At 50.7% G+C, this 18,103-nt stretch overlaps 1 protein-coding gene across 1 annotated transcript in view; it reads left to right on the top strand.

Annotated features, from left to right (window-relative positions):
* The window catches only part of LOC117044313 (phosphofurin acidic cluster sorting protein 2-like), a 171,010-nt gene that overhangs the window by 140,356 nt on the left and 12,551 nt on the right, over nt 1-18,103 (top strand). The window contains exons 7-14 of the mRNA XM_033144948.1: nt 477-557; nt 2,245-2,304; nt 9,136-9,287; nt 13,120-13,213; nt 13,871-13,942; nt 15,469-15,596; nt 16,239-16,371; nt 17,119-17,223. Of these exons, the coding sequence (XP_033000839.1) occupies nt 477-557; nt 2,245-2,304; nt 9,136-9,287; nt 13,120-13,213; nt 13,871-13,942; nt 15,469-15,596; nt 16,239-16,371; nt 17,119-17,223 (825 nt within the window). The remainder of the gene's footprint in view (nt 1-476; nt 558-2,244; nt 2,305-9,135; nt 9,288-13,119; nt 13,214-13,870; nt 13,943-15,468; nt 15,597-16,238; nt 16,372-17,118; nt 17,224-18,103) is intronic.

Below are 18,103 nucleotides of genomic sequence, written 5' to 3'. Positions count from 1 at the left end.
GTAGTGGTTAAGAGCGGTAGACTTGTAATCTGGGGAACCGGGTTCGTGTCTCCACTCCTCCACATGCAGCTGCTGGGTGACCTTGGGCTAGTCACACTTCTTTGAAGTCTCTCAGCCCCACTCGCCTCACAGAGTGTTTGTTGTGGGGGAGGAAGGGAAAGGAGAATGTTAGCCGCTTTGAAACTCCTTCGGGTAGTGAAAAGCGGGATATCAAATCCAAACTCTTCTTCTTCAAGGGCCACATGGCAGGTATGGGCAACAAATTCTGCCTTTCTACAGCAGGCTAGTTTCTACTCTCACCCCTCTCTGTCCTCCATTCAGACCAGCAAGAGTCTTTATCAAGTTGAGGGACACATTCTGCCCAGTGCAGAATAAGGCCAGTGAGGGGAGCTGCCTGGTGCATCTCTGAGGGCCATGTGGAAAGGGGTGGAACTTCACATTCTTCTGATTCTGTGCTGCCATCTCTCGCTTCTCAGGATTTATATGATGAAGAGGATGAAGTGAGGAAGCCAAAGAAAGCCAGGCGGAAAATGATCAGAACCACATCGATGACCAGAGTAAGGAGTTTGTGGGGGTTGGAGTTTTTATTTTATTCCCAGCACAACAGACTAGATGCGGGAGGCTCTCTGATCCTCCCCTGCAGGTGGCGCCATAGAGGACAGTGCTCAGGCTAGAGTCTGGTTGACCAGAAGTTGAACTCGTTGGAATGCTGTGCCTGATGAGCTTCGCTAGATGTGCTGATGGTTAGGGAAAGCAGAAGTTCATCTCCAGTTATTTCCCTCCAAATTAGTAGGAGCCGAGTAAATTGTGCAAAATAAGCAAATGTGCTTAATCCGCGTAATAGACAAGCTGCGCAACTCATTGATCCCATATAACAGTCTTCTCCGCTGATGCCCTCTGGATATTGTTGGACTACAGTTCCCATCATCCCTGACCATTGGCCATGCTGGCTGGGGCTGAATGGGAGGTGGAGTCCAACGATATCTGGAAGGCCGCAGATCCCCCCCCCCCATGCTGTTAACACATGCCTTTGTGTGGCAGCTGCTTTTCAGCAATCTGGCATCTTCAAGCCGTCCATCCATGCAAACTCCCATCCACTGTTGATTCCTGACCTCCACACCCCTCCATCCAAATGGCCGTCTACATGGCAGGCTTCTCGTGCTCCTGCTTATGCGCAGCACTTAGGGGCACACGAGTCAGCTGCCACATTGATTTGCTTTTAGATATGGCTGAAAGGGCTGCTTGTCAGCAGAGTGGCAGCTCTGTCAGGGCTGGGGCAATAATGGGTCTTGACATCCTCCCACCCAAAGCCTATATTCTGGCCTTGCGGATTCCGAGTCCTCTGAGCAAAGACCATGACTGCTTCCACGTTCTGTTCAGTGGTCAGATTATTTATGAAGCAGTCATACGTTGTCTTCTTGTCGTTGGCCGTAGTTCAGCGGTAGAACACCTTCTTTTCATGCAGAAGGTGCTTAGGTTTAATCCCTGGCATCTCCAGGTAGGGTGCAGAGAGACCCCTGTCCGAAATCCTGGAGAGCTGGTGCTACCACTCAGGGCAGACAAAACAGACCTAGAGGGACCCAGTGGTCTGACTCAGCATAAAACAACTTCCAGTGTCCCTGGCTTCCAAAGGGAGGCTGGAGGAAAGGTAGTGTTGATAATAGGCAGTGCAAGAGAACTGGCCCATAAGCCACTGTGGGGATTGGGGTGCTACAGCAGCAGCAGCGCCCATGCCAAGAGCCCTGAGTGGAGGTGGCGGTGATAATTACTGGGCAGGGGGTGGTTGGTGCCAGGGTGACAGCCTTCCCAACAATACCTGCAGCTGGGCCTGCTTAGGGTCGGTCCCCCCATCATTATTATTTTGGCTAGTGGGTTTTGCCTTCAGGAAAAGTTTAAAGAAGCCAGCGAGGCATGTGTCTGTAGCCAGGGTAGGTGGGAAGTGAGGAGCCTCAAGCACTGTGATTGAAATGTTTACCTCCACCCCCAACACCAGTGTGGTGTAGTGGTTAAGAGCGGTAGACTTGTAATCTGGGGAACCGGGTTCGTGTCTCCACTCCTCCACATGCAGCTGCTGGGTGACCTTGGGCTAGTCACACTTCTCTGAAGTCTCTCAGCCCCACTCACCTCACAGAGTGTTTGTTGTGGGGGAGGAAGGGAAAGGAGAATGTTAGCCGCTTTGAGACTCCTTCGGGTAGTGAAAAGCGGGATATCAAATCCAAACTCTTCTTCTTCTTCTCATTTTAGCAACCAAACTTCAAGCAGAAATTTGTTGCCTTGCTGAAGAGGTTTAAAGTGACAGACGAGGTAAGAAGCTGTGAGTCTGTCCCTGTCAGGCATGTGGCCAGCCGGCTTTCTCTCTTCTGCCCCCCTCTTCCGCTCCCCCCCACCTCCCTACATAGGTTCCTGTTTGCAGGAGCAACATCTGTCTCTTGGGCAGCTGGCAGCCTGTGAGCAGGACCCTGCTGAGGAAGGCTTAGCTAGCTCAGTGGTGGAACCTTTGCTTAGAGTGCAGAAGGTCCCTGGTTACTTTGTGCCTGTAAGTAGGGGTGGGGAACTGCAGGCATATCTCTTCCCCCCCCCATTCCGGGGGCCCTGCACACATAAGTGAAATCGCATAATGTGGGGAGCATCCTCTGTAAACACTCTTTAAACGCCCTCTATGCCGCTCTCTCTTCAACCCCTACCAAAGACACTGAATCTCCAAATATCCACAACTAGAATGGGGGCTCCGGGACTGTCTGGCACGATGCACAGGAAGGTGGCTGCTTCTGCGCCACCACGCGCACCAGCTGTTAGGCGGGGAGGCTGAACAGAGTAAACAAAGTCCCGCTGCACCTCCAGTCTCTTCGGAGCTTCCCCTGCCCTCACTGATGTCTTTCTTCAGGCTCCGGGACGGGTCTCCTTGTGAGCCACAAAGACACTCCAGCTCTCCCTCTCTCCCACGATTTCCGGGTTTGAAATGGATTATTTAATTATTTCCCGGCACCACACACGAGTCGATAGTACGTTAAGTTGGGGGGAGGGGCGACGCCTATAGCTGGAATGGGAAAGGAGGAGCTTCAAGGGGTGGTCTCCCAGCAGACCTGACACGGACTACCCTGTTCGCCCAATTTAACCCTTGCTGCAGACAGATGAATGGCCGCTGTCAGGTGACTGTGGAGGGTTAATAATAATAATAATAATAATAATAATAATAATAATAATAATTTGTTATTTATACCCTGCCCATCTGGCTGGGTTTCCCCAGCCATTCTGGGCAGCTTCCAACAGAATATTAAAAACATGATAAAACATCAGTCATTAAAAACTTCCCTAAACAGGGCTGCCCCTTCAGATGTCTTCTAAAAGTCAGATAGTTGTTTATTTCCTTGACATCTGGTGGGAAGGTGTTCCACAGGGAGGGTGCCACCACCAAGAAGGCCCTCTGCCTGGCTCCCTGTAACCTCACTTCTCACAGTGAGGGAACTGCCAGAAGGCCCTTGGCCCTTGACCTCAGTGTCCGGGCTGCACGATTGGGGTGGAGACACTCCTTCAGGTATACCAAGGGCAGCTGGTTTCTTGCAGAGGCGAGAGAATGGCCCTGCTTCCCTTCCCCACTGCCTGACGGCAGATCGCATGCTTTGAGTACTGAAGGTGCAGTCTTCCAGCACCAGCAGTTTAAAAGAATCTCTGGCAGCCAAGTTTGGGGTGGCTTCTTCTGGAAGGACCTCTGCATTGCACAGCGGACCGGCATTTGGCAACCTGGTGCCCTCCCAACGTTCTGGGTGGCAACTCCTGCCAGCCCCAGACAGCACTGGGAGTTGTAGTTGAAAACTTCTGGGTGTCCAGGTTGGCAAAGGCTGCAGGAGATAATCCTGGACTAGGTGGGCCATTAACCTGACTCAGTATAAATCCACTGTATATTCAGAGCTGAAGTACAGATGGGATTTGCACTAGGACAAGTAAGATCAGAACCCCTCACCCCATGCTTGGTGCACGAGAAGTAGGTTAACTCTGCTTCCTCCTCCCACTCTGGCAGCATAAAAATGCTTGCTTGCTTCCCACCCCCTCAACCTTGCTAGATCCCCTTAAACAAAAAACAAAACAAAAATCATTTCAATCCGTCTTTACTTAGCATTCACAACTTTCATCATTAGTGATATCCGCAAATGCCATTAACATGCTGTTTTAATGCCATCTTCTATGAACAAAAGGGGGGGGGGATGAAATTAAAAATCCTGCAGATATATTGCCCGGTAAAGGTAAAGGGACCCCTGACCATTAGGTCCAGTCGTGTCCGACTCTGGGGTTGCGGCACTCATCTCGTGTTACTGGCTGAGGGAGCCGGCGTACAGCTTGCGTGGCAATGTCCCTCCCTCCCAGATGAATAATGACACATGAGACACGGTATCGAATTAATGGACGTAAAGGCCACAACTTTATTGGTTACGGATGTTGAGCGGTATTGGCTTAGGCATTGGATCCTAACCACTATATCTGACCCCAACCCGGGTGTTGGAGGTCCGTGAAGGGTTAACCACCAAGGGCAGCCCCACTGATGCTTATCAAGGGGAACGGCCCCTGTGCTCACCGCTGGGGCGTGCCTTTGGCCCTAACCTCCCTAGGCTTCGGACAGGGCGACGCCCACGGAAACCTTTAACGGAATACCCTTCCACTGAGGGGCAGGTGATGGCGCTACCTCCCCTTTTTACCTCTGTTGATGTTATCCAATGCCTAACCACCAAACCAAAAGTTGTGACAAATTGCTACGAGGTAGGAGAAAAAACCCGATTTGGATCCAGTTGGGTGCAACGAAGGAGAGGGGGAAGTTAAAGGGCTGCTGGCCCCTCCCCTCAGCCGACCGGATTTGTCAGCCTTCGGGGAGAAGCTGCAGGAATCTGGCCAATCGCGCAGGGGCTGTGTATCAGCTCCTGCGCGCGTGCGTGCTCGGATCGTGACGCCCGCAACGCCACCTCCTACCCATGGGCGGAAGTGGCTTTCTGGGTCATATGGCCAGCATGACTAAGCAGCTTCTGGCGAACCACAGCAGCACATGGAAACGGCGGCACCTATTTATCTACTTGCACTTTTGACGTGCTTTTGAACTGCTAGGTGGGCAGGAGCAAGGACCGAGCAACGGGAGCTCACCCCGTCGCGGGAATTCGAACCGCCAACCTTCTGATCAGCAAGCCCTAGGCTCTGTGGTTTAACCCACAGTGCCACCCGCATCCCTTATATTGCCCCTTACAGTATTATTTATTTATCCTTTCGGCATTGGTTAATCGGCTGGCTTCAGGTCACCAAAATGTCATCATTAAGGGTTTCCAAGCAGGTCTTAGCAGATGCTGTTCGGACAGGCGGAGGGGGCGCAGCACACACACACCCTCGCCAGGTTTCATCTGTTTGATTGCATGAGATTGATGAGAAGTATTTGTTATGGCCACAACTTTAGAGAAAGGGGATGCTGGGTGATGTTGTCTAGTACCAAACAGCTGAAAAATGCTCTTTCTGGGCGTCTATGGTCAGGGTGTGTGCATTTTGATACTGCAGGGGAGCAAAAAGGGACCCCCCCACACAAATTCATTAGATTATTGCTTACCGTATATACTTGCGCATAAGCCGACTTTTTCAGCCCATTTTTTGGGCTGAAAAAGTCGCCCTCGGCTTATGCGCAAGTGAGGCGGGCGGTGGAGAAGGAAAAGCAGAGAGAAAGAGCTTCTCTCCGCTTTCCTCTCCCTCCCCCCACCCCACCGGGAAATGTGCAGGACGGGGGCATCTTCTCCGATCCCGTCCTGTGTCCTGTGCGTTTGCAGCTGTTTGCGAGGTGGTTGGGAAGGAAAAGCGGAGAGAAAGAGTTTCTCTCCGCTTCCCCACCCCCCACCCCACCAGGAAATGCGCAGGATGGAGATCTGAGACGCATCGCATCTTCTCCGATCCCCCGCACGATCCCATCCCTGCGTTTGCAGCTGTCTGCGAGGTCCTAGCGCCTCCAGACACAAGCTGGAAGGGTAAAGACGCCTCTGCCTCCACTCACCAGCAGAAAGGCACAGAATGGAGGATCGGAGAAGCACTACACAATGCTTCCCCCTCTGTCAGTTGGGGGGGGGGAGAGAGAAGTGGAGAGAAGCTCTTTCCTGCAAAAGGCACAGGACAGGATCAGAGAAGCTGGGGGCATTGGCTTGCCAAGGGTTAAAAAGGATTGAGTGGGATTCCTAGAGAGGTCAGGAAATACCAAGCCCATCTACAAAAGGAGGAGGGGGCCTTTGTCTCTCTCTTCTGCATGTGCTGCATCCCTGGCGCCTCCTGAATCCAGTGAGTCTCTGCTCATCTTGCAAAGGGTCCATTGGGGAGAAGAGGGGGGGTCCCTGGGATGAAGGGGAGGGTGCAGGGAGGACCCCCAAGTCAAGGAACAGAGGCTCTTTCCCCCCTCCTCTCTGCAAAGCCCAGGAGGAGGCAAGGTCACAGGAGCTCTGCAACTCTTATCTTCCTTTGGATCCATTCACAGCTTGGCTGTTTGGGAAGGGAGGGTTCTTTGGGGAGGGAAGAAAAGGGCCTGAAAATAAACCCCCTCACACTCAGGAATCAGTCCCATTTATTGATAGAGGTTGTAGGGGGATGGAAATATTGGACATAAAATACACCAAAGAAATAAAAAGGAAAGCCTAACTGTTGGAAGAGGGGAGGGGGCAAATAAAAGAAAGCGCTTATTCCTGTGGTGCAGAGTCAAGCCTATGGAACTCCTTGCCCCTGTTTTTCTTTGAAATAAATATTCAAAAACATTTAATCTACTGATGTCTCAATTAATGTAATTTTATTTATTTTTATTTTTGAAATTTACCAGTAGTTGCTGCATTTCCCACCCTCGGCTTATGCTCAAGTCAATAAGTTTCCCCAGTTTTTTGTGGTCAAATTAGGTGCCTCGGCTTATATTTGCGTCGGCTTATACTCGCGTATATACGGTAATTTTTGCCTGGTGTTGCAGAGTGCACTACAAACTCCACTGGCTTTCGAAACCTGGGCAGACCAGGATGCTGCAGGCATGCGCTTTCTACTTCTCTTAATTTCCCCCCTGTGGCCTGGTTCAAGCTTGAACTATTTATTTATTTCATCCAGGATATTTGTACCCTGCTCTTCAGCCAAAAAAGTCTCCCAGAGCAGCTTACAATAAATCATTTGAAATGAGACAGTCCTAACTAGCAGGCTGACAATCTAAAAAAGACACAGCACTAAAGGGAAAAGGAGCAGGGAGGGTGGAAGAAGAAAGCAAACTCACTATTAAAGTTAAATAGTCTTAACAATGACCAGCTGTTTCCTTTTATTCTTCTTCTTTTTTTACATGATGCACTTCTGCCTTAGAAAGGTAAAGAAAGATGTTTGAGAAGAGAAAACTTTTTTTAAAAAAAGCTGGAGTAAAAAATCTTGTTCAAAGGGGGGTGGGGAGTGACTTGGAGAATCAATTGTTTCTGTAGCTATACACAGAGCTGTTTGTCTTCTCAAAACCCCCTGTGTGGATAATTCGTATGGAATCTGATGCCTGGCACAGAATCTGGTAATTGGATTTTTTAAAAAGACTTTTTTTTATTGAAGCACAAGTATATGCATTGCGAGATGGAAAAGCAAATAACAGAAAACAAATGTGGATAAGGCAGCTTATAACAAATATAAATTGCCATAGCCCAGAAGACCTATAAAGAGGATTACTTTCATGAGTTGGGCAAGTGTGCCTTTCAAATTAGATGATGGAAGATGAATCCCCAGCACCCCTTTTTTCATGTCAGACGGGTGGGGAGCAGGGGCAGAGCTGGGTGCTCCGGCACCCGGAGTGGCACATATGCCATGCACCCGGGGGCGGGGCAATCTACCTATAGGGTGGGGCCGATCCACCCACAGGGCTGATCGGCGCAGCGCCACGATCCTCCCCTACAGCAAGCCAGGGGAAGGAGAAGAGCCGCAGCTTTGCCGCTTGCAGCATTGCCGCTCGCCGGGCTTGGAGTAGTCACGTCCGGGGGCGCCGCGCTGAATGTAGCCCCCCTTCAGGATGACACCCACGTCGCCCCACACACCCCGCACCCACCTTCCTAAGCCCCTGGTGGGGAGCGGCTTTCGCTCCAAGGGCCACGTAAACTTATAAGGAAGCTTTTGGGGGGCCAGCAGTGAGTGTGGCCAGAGTCATTGGCAGAATACAGGAGATGGCTCTAACCTTGGCACAATAGGCCACATATTCCATCCACGCAGAAATCGGAGGTTTTCACATCCACACCCGCGGGACTCGCATCTCTTCCTCCTCCTGCCATGCAAGCAAAGAGGCAGCCTCTGAACCTCCTGATGAGGCTGTGGGGAAGGGCCAGGGAGGATTATTGGAAGGGGGGCATCCTGGGAAGGAAATGTGACACTGAGCGCCAGATAGAGAGGCCTAGAGCGCTTCATTAATGCCTGAGGCCTAAGGTTCCACACACCCCTATAAAAGAGATTGAGGAAAGCGACAGTCACGTCCACACCACACATTTGAAGCACTTTTATACCGCTTTAGCAGTCAGGTCTCTCCCCCCCAACCCCAAATTCCACCAACTGATTTTTTTTAAGGGTGCTGGGAATTGTAGTTCTATGGGGTCAGCACCCTTAACAAACAACAATTCTCAAGATTCCTTGGGGGAGTCTCTGACTGTTAAAGTGATATCAGAGTGCATTAATATTTTTTTAAATCTCACTGTTTGCTTTTAAATTTTGTTGCATAGCGCATAACACAGGTTACAAATGCAGAAACAACAGAACCACCACAGCATAACGGGACACATCAATTGCGCAGAGAAGCATCACATCCAGACGTAAAGACCAGTTCGAGAATCTGTAGGGACAATTTAATCAAGAATATGTCTAGGAAATAGCTCCAGCTAAGAGGTGTCCCCCCCCCAAGTAGTTGGGGGTATTTTGCCTCCTATATTTCACGCTACAGATATCATAAATAGAGTATGCTAGAAAATCTGTAATCTTCAACCTTTTCTGAATGGATTACAACACTTGATGACTTCGTTTTTTTAAATTTTGGTCTTGGAAAGACAGGGTTACAAGTGGTGAAATTCATTTTCAAAATGGTCTTGTGGTGCACATGAGAGTATACCCGCCCCCACACCCCACTGTGTGTTTTGGGTCCTGCAGGTTCTGGATTCTGACCCAGTGGATCAGACGCAGGAAGTGGAAGAGGACCTGGGTCTGCTCTACGACAGCCTCGAGGAATGCAACAACAGTGACAGTGGCCCCGAGATAGAGGATAACGAAAGCGTCCACAGCACTCCAAAGCCCACCCTGAGGTAAGAGCCAACAGGAGGTGAGACGAGAAGCTCAGGCCTCGTAGCAACGGGAGACTCGAAAGGGTTGCAAGGTCTTCCCCTGTGCTCTGGAGGCCATTTCCTCCTTACCCAAAGGAGACACAATCCCCCAGGCAGACACCATGCCGGAAAAACAAGACCGTTCAGCTGCATACACACCATGCATTTAAAACACATTTGAAGCTTCAGGAATCCTGGGAACTGTTAGGAGTTGCTATGGGTTGTAGCTCTGTGCAGGGCGTATTTCTTTATTAAATGTGTAACGCCACCCTTCATCCAAAGATCTCAGGGCAGCTCACAGTATAAAAAAAACACCAGACTATTTGAGCATTAGACTGTGCTTTAAATACACTTTAAATGTTCACAGCCTTGGTTTCCTTTCCCACAGTGAAGCCAGGCTCCTTGACGGTGCCCCAGTGGCAGGGTGTGACTTATGAGGCACAGCTCCTGCACTTTTGATTCATTTTCTGAGGGGGAAAGAGGGAGGTTTGGGACTATAAAGTAGCTCGGTGATAGATGCTGATAACTTGAGGCTGACCTTGGATTTGACAGGCTGATAGAGAGCCCTGCATAAGCCCCACCAGAGACCAGCGTGGATTGATGGAGCAGGAGAGCACCTCCTTGGAGTGGCTGCACTGCCCGAGGGAGGGGAGGGCGTTACGATCACATTCATCCCTGCTTCAGAAGCAGCCCTTTCGCGTGTGCGCTTGGAAGAGGGGTAGGGAGGGAGATGGGGGGGGGGAACAATTGCATCTCAGAGCCTGGTAGAGGAGATAGGCCTGGCCACCTCACTTAGCAGCTGTGTTTCAATGGCTTGTTCTCTGCTGGGGCAGGCTGGGGCAATGATGGAGAGAAAGAACATACATATTGGTATTTCATATTCTCTTATGATCCTGCAGATCCCTTTTCTCAGCATAGAGCTGAGGAAAGGGTGCAGAAAAGCACAACCAAATGATCAGGGGAGGAGCAACTCCCCTGACAGATAAAGATCAAAACTTCTGGAACTTTGGGGTTCAGAAAAAAAAGACTCTTGGGAGATGGAGATGATAAAGCAGGACTGGGGAGTCTGTGCCTGGACTCCTGATTCCCAGTTGCCCAGCATGGCCAGTGGTCCAACATGACAGGAGTAGCAATTTTACTACATCTGGAGAGCCACAGGGTCCCCAACCCTGGGACAGAGGTTTTGAAAAGTATGCATGGGTTTGAAGAACAGGGATGGTAGGTTTCAACCAAGGTTTGTCAGTAGATTCACGATTTGGCAGTGGATTCAAGACTGCTAGCCTCTGTAGTTGCAAAATGTGGTGATGGGCACCTGTTTAGGACAGAGATGGAGAGTCCATGGCCTGCCAGATGTTTCAGGAGTCCAGCTCTCACCACCCTCAATCGTGGGCCATGCTGGCTGGAAGCTGATTGAGTCCAGCAACATCTGGGGGAGCTATTGGTTCCTCACCTCTGGCTTTGATGGTTTCCAAGGGAGATGGGACAAATTCACAAAGGATATGTTGACCCAATGGCTATACGTTGATCCTAATGGCAAATTGGTACCTCCATTTATGTAGTCAGTTGCAGGGTTGGGGGGGTGCTTGTAAAGCTTCTAGGAAGTGTCTGGTTGGCCTTATTGCAGATATTAATATTGCACAGCTTGAAGCAGCTGGATCCATAAAAACTGACTCTTATAGGAACTGAAGCATTGTCCAGACCCATTAGATATTATTCAAAAACTGTACTTGCAGAATTTTCTTCAAAACAGAACAGAAATGTCAAATGATATATCCAAACTGTTCCATAAGGCATATGCCAGTCCAAGGCATAGGCTCAGCATCTTACGAAATATGAAATAATACCAACATCCCTAGAAACAGAGGTCTGTCTCTCCCCACAGCCTGCATTCCAGACTGCATCCTTCCTTAGGGTACGCAGCTCCTGGAGAGTCTTTTACATCCCTACAGAGTCTGGGAACAAAGACTTCAGCCAACACCCTTCCAAAACGGCGAATTTGCAATTCAATACCTCTCATGTGATCTAAGGTTAAAACTCCAGCCAGAACTACCTGAGAACAATAACAGTTAATTTTTATCAACCCATCAAGGCAGCTCACAGAGCCTTTTTTGGTCTGAATTTAGCTTCAGAGGAATCTTAAACCCTTCCATCAGTGCACACAGGCATTACCATTTCATTGTGAATTAAAGCAATTATACTTAACTGGTTTCTCTGTGAAACAGGATGCTGTATTAGGTGGAGTGTTTGACCTCTGAAATATTGCCATCCCTGCTGATCTCCAGCCATCAGACCCAGCAGGAAAAGGTCCTGCTCATTGCGGTGGATGAGAATGTGGCTTTATGCAACCTCACAGAAAGTAGAAACTCCGTAGTGAGGGAGTGGCTGCTAGGAGTGGCCTCTTACATAGTGATCTTTGATGCATGGCCAGTGAAAGGTCAGAGGTGCACATCAGGCACAGAGGTCACCTTGGGACATATGGTGGTTGTCCTTGCAAAGGTTACAAGCCTACTTGGTTGCTACATGTGCTTGCTAAATGCTTTGCAGCTCACTGGTGACCAGAGAACAGCAAGGGAAACCAATCTCTTCCTGTTTAACAGAAGCTTTTTGGCTGCTCACCTGGAGGCAATTGTGACTCTCCCAGCATCTTCACCTACATTTGACGTTCCCAGTCATTACGTTTGTCTGTACTGTCTAGAGCTGAAGCTCTGATGCACCAAGAACAGTTTGACAGGGTAGGGGGAGCTGTTGAAGCTGTGTCAGGCATCTGAAGTCAGACACAGCCTAAGTCATTCCCATCCCCTCTGCTGACACCACAGCACTCAGGCAGGTCCTTGGTGTAGATCTTGCAGCGTGGCTATAAAATCCACGCCAGAGCTTGGACCACTTGCATTTGCCTCTCTCTCTGGGGCTTCTTAGCAACCTCATCATATTGCTATGTCTGCAGTTTCTTGCTCAGCGAAGTGCTGTGGCTCAGTGGCAGGACGCAGGCTTTGAATGCAGAAGGTCCCAGGTTAATTCACTGGCCTCTCCAGGTGCGGGCTGGGAGAGACTCCTGCCTGAAACCCTGGAGAACCTCTGCAAGTCAACGCAGACCAGGGTTAGCAAAGCTTTCGCAACCCGAGAGACGCGTTGCCTTCTGGGCAACTTTTCAAGAGCTGCGTGCCAGGGGTGGGTGGGGACAGGAGCAAAAGTGGGCAGAGCGACACGTGCAAATGTAACTTTTGTGCAAATTCCAGCCTGGCAAAAAAAACCACTCGAGAGCACAAAGCAAGGATGGTGAAGGGAAAGGTGGTGGTGTTGCAGAGGGTGTGTGGTCTGGGCCAGATAAAGTAGCCTGAGGAGCTGCATCTGGTCCTCCCTGGGCCTGAAGTTCCCCACCCCTGGGTGTAGCCAGTAGACGGACCAGTGATCTGACCTGGCCTATAGCAGCTTCCCAGTTTAGTGGAACGGGGAGGACGTGACTTTTCCTACCTGGAAACAGGGGTGCTTTGCTCTTGCAGTGTCCTTTCTCTGCCTCGAAGGGGAAGACTTGCTTTCACGCTGCTCACCGGGCCCCACCACTCCCTCCACCCACCCCCCGCAACTGTCTTTGTGTGTCCAGGCCAGGCCAGGCCAGGGCTCTGGTGACGGGTTTTTTTAGCTTGTGGTGCTTCGTGGGGGCAGAGGCTGGGGAGGGGTTTGAGCCCAGGGGGCAGGGCGGGTGATGGTGACTTCACTTCTCCCTCATTTCTCTTTCTCTCTGTCTGTCCGTCTGTCTCTCTGTCTGTCTGTCTGTCTGTCTGTCCGTCCGTCTGTCCGTCTGTTTCTCCTGCAGGCGCTTCTTTGAGGGCGTCTCTCACTCTGGTTCCCAGACTGAGATCAGCAGTCTGCACGGCCAAAAGGGGCAGGAGCGAGAGTCGGGCAGCCCTGTGAGTTACTCCTCCTCCTCCTCCTCCTCCTCCTCCTCCTCCTCCTCCTCCTCCTCCTCCTCCTCTTTCCCCCTGCTAGCAGCCTGCCTGCCTGGGCCTGCCCCCCGCAGAACAATGGTGGGGAACCTGTGGCCCGCCTGATATTTACCGGACTCCAGTTCCCATCAGCCCCAGCTTGCAAGGGTAATGGGAGCTGTAGTCCAACAACATCTGGAAAGCCTCAGGCTCCCCCCGAAATTGTTCCAGAACCGGCATGCTGTCGAGAGCAATCCCTGATACATTTCTTCCTCCTTTCCCCCACCCCACCCCCTGTCTTTTCCTGGATAAGCTGCTTCTTTTCACAGTATAGGAGAGGTGGGTTAACTGGACTTACTTGCTCAGCCTCTGGGGTCTCCCTGGTCCCTGCAGTGCTGGGGATCGGGCTTCCCTGCCCCCTGACCTCCGCCGCCATGTTGCTTCTCTCCTGGGGCGCCTAAACCAAGCAAAGTGTGTTTTGGAAGGTTTTTGTTTACCCTATGCTCAGCACCGACCTGCTTCCACTCTCTTCTTGGAGATGCTTGAATCGGAGGTCCTATCTACTAACTTATTCAAACTTTTATTCTCACTCCTCCCCCCCCCACACCTCCACTGCCTCCTCGCCTGTCCCCGTTCGCCCAGGGAGAAGCAGAGAAGCGGAAAGTGGGTGTCCCTCGCACCCAAGACGAGGGTGCCATGGAAACGGCAGCTATGGTGAGTCCAGCGTGATGGGTGGTTACCATTCCTCTCCAGGCAAGGCTTTGCTCATTTTACACTGCCCTTCTTTGGGGCATATAGCTCAGCCGGTTAGAGCATGGTGCTGGCAACGCCAAGGTTGCAGGTTCGATTCCCCGTAAGGCACAGCTGCATATTGCACTACTAGATGATCCTCGGGGTCCCTTCCAACCCTACAACTCAGTGATTCTGTCTGTATACAGGAATGGCAATCTCCATATTGGCCACCTGTCCCCAGCAGTTCACATGTATTTGGGAACTGGATCTCACACCAGCCCTGAATATATGAAGAGGCTGTCTGCCGGATCAGGCCGATGAATGGTCCATCTACTGCAGCATCCTGTTCTTGGCTCCCCAAGCAGGACCTGGGCATGGCAACCCACTTGCCCCATTGGGCATTCGGAGACCCACTGCCTCTGGCCTTGGAAGGAGAACAGAGCCATGGCGGCCAGGAACCATGGGTAGCCTTAATCCTCGGTGAATTTGTCTGTTCCTCTTTTAAAGCCGTCAAATTTGGTGGCCGTCACGACTTCTGTTGGGAGAAAACTCCACGGTTTAAACGGCAGCTGCTTCATACGTTTATGTACTGCCGCTCATATGCCATAGGAAGACAGTGTATGGCAACGTGCATGTACACTAGAGGCCAAAATTGTGGGAACCATTTGGGGAAAGTGTATTTCCGAGGTTTGATGGCTCAAAGCACCACTTTTTTGTGGGGGAGTAATACAGTGGTACCTCGCTAGACGAAAAACTCGCTAGACGAAAGGCATTCGCTAGCGAAAGGGAGACTCACAGGACGAATTTCCCTATGGCCTCGACTCGCAAAACGAAAACATTTTGCGCTCCCCCCCCTTTTCTTCGTAAAGCCGCGCTTCCTCCGACCGTGCCTCGCAAGGCAAAATTTCCACTATACGACGGCACTCGCGGAACGAATTCATTTCGTCTTGCGAGGCACCACTGTACCATAAAATTATGTATCAATGGAAAGATAATTTAATGAAGAATGTAGTGCAATAACTTTTATGAAGGATTATTTATTACAACAGCAGTCATAAAGATGAAACGCGAAACATATAGAAAAAGTGAGGTATACAAAAATTCTCACAGGGACGCTGAAACATAAAGCAACATAAAAGCAATACAAAATAATCGTTAACATGAACGGCTGATCGCGAAAGCTTGTACAGCTGCACAGGCATAAAAGGGTCTTCACTCTTGGAAGTCAAAAGCAAGGATCCCTGCCGGATCTCTGCTGGAAGAGTGGCCAGAGACACCAAATGCCAGATCTCTAGCTAAAGCTGATCTGCGACTTGGGGAGCAGAGGTTGGGAATAGAGCTCTTTTCCAGGGCTGGCTCTGCGCGTTTTGCCCAGGGGTACCTGCCCAAGGGGAGAGGAGCTGGCTTGCTCCTGTCAGTCAGGCAGGGCAAAGAGGCTGGCCTGGTAAACTAGCTATTTGATGTTGTCAAAGAATGAAAGAAGAAAGACTTTCTGCGCTTCTCCTCAGGAGCTGGAGGTTGACGAATCCTGCCCAGGAGGACCAGGCGAGACAGTCCTGAAGGAGAGCAGCGTGGACAGGCTGGCCCAGCTGAACAGCAGCAGCAAGCCGGAGTTCCCAGCCACTGTTTCTCCCAGGTAAAGAAGGCCTCTCTCTTGTGGCTGGTGGCTGGCCTTGTGCGGACCAGCCGCTGCCAGCCTGTCACTGTTTTGCGGGTGGGATTCTGTCGCATGCCGACAAAACCAGGCTGCGCAACTGAAGTGCTCAGGCGACCCCAAACCGGCTGTGGTCGCAGTGCTCTGAATGGGGATGGAAGAGGAACAGGGCCTGGCGGAGGGGACACTACAAGAGTAGCGGTTTGATAATGGCACAGTCCGGATGCTTGGGGATAAAGCAAGTGAACAAAGCACAGCAATTGTGAGTTAAAACACCTTGTGTGGAAGCAGCTTGAAAGAGCTAGAATGCAGTGAATTGTAGCTTAATTGATTTGACAGGCACCCACCAAGAATGTCTCCCTTGGAGACCCTTCCAGTCCTAGGTTCGCACCAAAATTCTAAAAGCAGGGAGAGGTGATCTTTGAAGGCATGGTGGCTCTTCCCTGCTCTCTGAATCCATGTGAAAGCCCCCCCCCCTGAAATGTCTGGGGTCTCTCTGAGCCTGGACATGTCATTTCCGCTCCTGACTTTCCCGCTGCAGCTAGTGGCGGCTGCTCAATCACCTGGCAGGCTTCTTTCAGCTTCCTCTGTATCACTTCAACAAACCAGACTTTTGCCTTTCAGCAAAGTTGAGAACAAGCAGTTGTGGCGGCCGCGCAGCATGTCCGTCAAGGACAGGCAGAACTCCAGGGGCCAGGGCGATCGAACCAGCAGCCTGGACAGCGAGAGCTCCCCAGACTCACGGCAGGGCACCCAGGTCAGGCAGTGGGGTGGAGGGTGGCTTGTAGGGGGAGGAAGGAATTTTTTTCCTGGGAGGGAGGTGAGTGAATCACCTGGAAGGGGTAGGTTGGTGGGTCTTCCTTCCTTCCTTCCTTCCTTCCTTCCTTCCTTCCTTCCTTCCTACCGTCCTCTTTCTTTCTTTCTTTCTTTCTTTCTCTCTCTCTCTCTCTCCTCCCTTTCTGTTGTCCCTTTATTTTCTTCTTCTGTTTTTCTCCTTTTGTATCTTTTGTAACTGCAATTTAATAATAATAATAATAATTTATTATTTATACCCCGCCCATCTGGCCGGGTCTCCCCAGCCACTCTGTATTTTACTGTATTATGGGAAAATGTCGATTAAAAAGTATAATAATAATAATAATAATAATAATAATAATAAAGGGGTGGGTTGGTGGAGCTCTGAGATGAAAAGAATCAGTCATTGGCAGCTCCTGGCATCAGAAAGGGGCCAGGCAGTGAAGGGTGGTCCATTGGGGGAAAGGGAAACTACCCCATCATCAGGAACCAGTCAGGAAGTGATTCTGTCTATCATTGGCTGTGGCGCCACCTGCTGGTAGTCTCCTCGACTTTGGCCCTACCAGTCCCAGTGGACACCAGCCACCGCTGGGGCCACGAGGTCTTACCTGCCTTTGCCATCCTCTAGGACGGTCTTTGCATAGCCAACCCAAGGGTGGCTGTGGGTTTCGTGGCAGTCTGTGAATGCTCCTCTGTTGTGCTATTGCAGGTGCCCCGAAAGTCTGTGTATGATCAGCTCAACCAGATCCTGGTCTCGGATGAGCAGCTGCCCGAGAGCATCATCCTGGTGAACATAGCCGAGTGGCAAGGCCAGGTAAGGGAGCCCTGGGGATGGGCAGGGAAGCCTTGGTACCACCTTACTGCATCTTGCATGCCTCTAAAGCCAGCCTTTCCCAGCTGGATGCCCTTCGGGTGCTTGTTGGACTCCAGCTCCCATCAGCCCCAGTCAGCAGGGCCAGTGGTCTGGAATGATGGGAGTCAGAGTCTAGCAATATGCACACTGGAAGCAACTCTTCGGGGTTTCAGGCAGGGGGTTCTCCCAGCCCTACCTGGAGATACCATGGATTGAACCTGGGCCCTCTTCTAGGCAAAGGCATGTGTTCTACCCTTGAGCCACAGCCCTTTTCAGTGAGTTTTCAGCTCCCCCATAAAATGTCACCCTCTATTATTATTATTTGGACATTAAGCCAGAGCTTTGCAAATGCTGCTGGAGACTCCAGGGAACAGTCCCTGAGCAAGGGCCCAGCTCAGGGAAACTCCCCAGCTTGAGAGTAAGGAGGCTTAGTTCATCTGAACAAGCTGGGAGAAACACCCCAAGCCCAAGTGATCTGGAGCAGAGGCCCTGAGCTCTCTGGGTGCTTCCAGATGGGTGTTTATCGTGGGATGAGCGCTCCTCATGCAAAATAAATAAATAAATAAATAATGCTGCATCCCTGCAATATGATTGGCATCAAGATGTCAGCCCCTTATCCCTCCTCCAATGTAATTTTTCCAAGAAAAACCCACTGTTAAATAATTAAAAAAACGACAACTGTTGCCAATGACCCATTTGCAATATTTGAACCACCCTCTTACAATATTAAAAACCCTCAGCTGGAAGCACTACCTACCAGGAAGCTTCGGTGGCTACATGTTTGTTTCCGGAGCTGATTTTTCAAGTGTGGGTAATAGCTTCTCCAGGCTCAGGCAGGTTC

Source organism: Lacerta agilis, chromosome 3 (assembly GCF_009819535.1).
Source record: "Lacerta agilis isolate rLacAgi1 chromosome 3, rLacAgi1.pri, whole genome shotgun sequence".
NCBI classification, from domain to species: Eukaryota; Metazoa; Chordata; class Lepidosauria; order Squamata; family Lacertidae; genus Lacerta; species Lacerta agilis.
The sequence above is the reverse complement of the archived record's forward strand: the minus strand, read 5'-3'. Positions and strand labels throughout refer to the sequence as shown.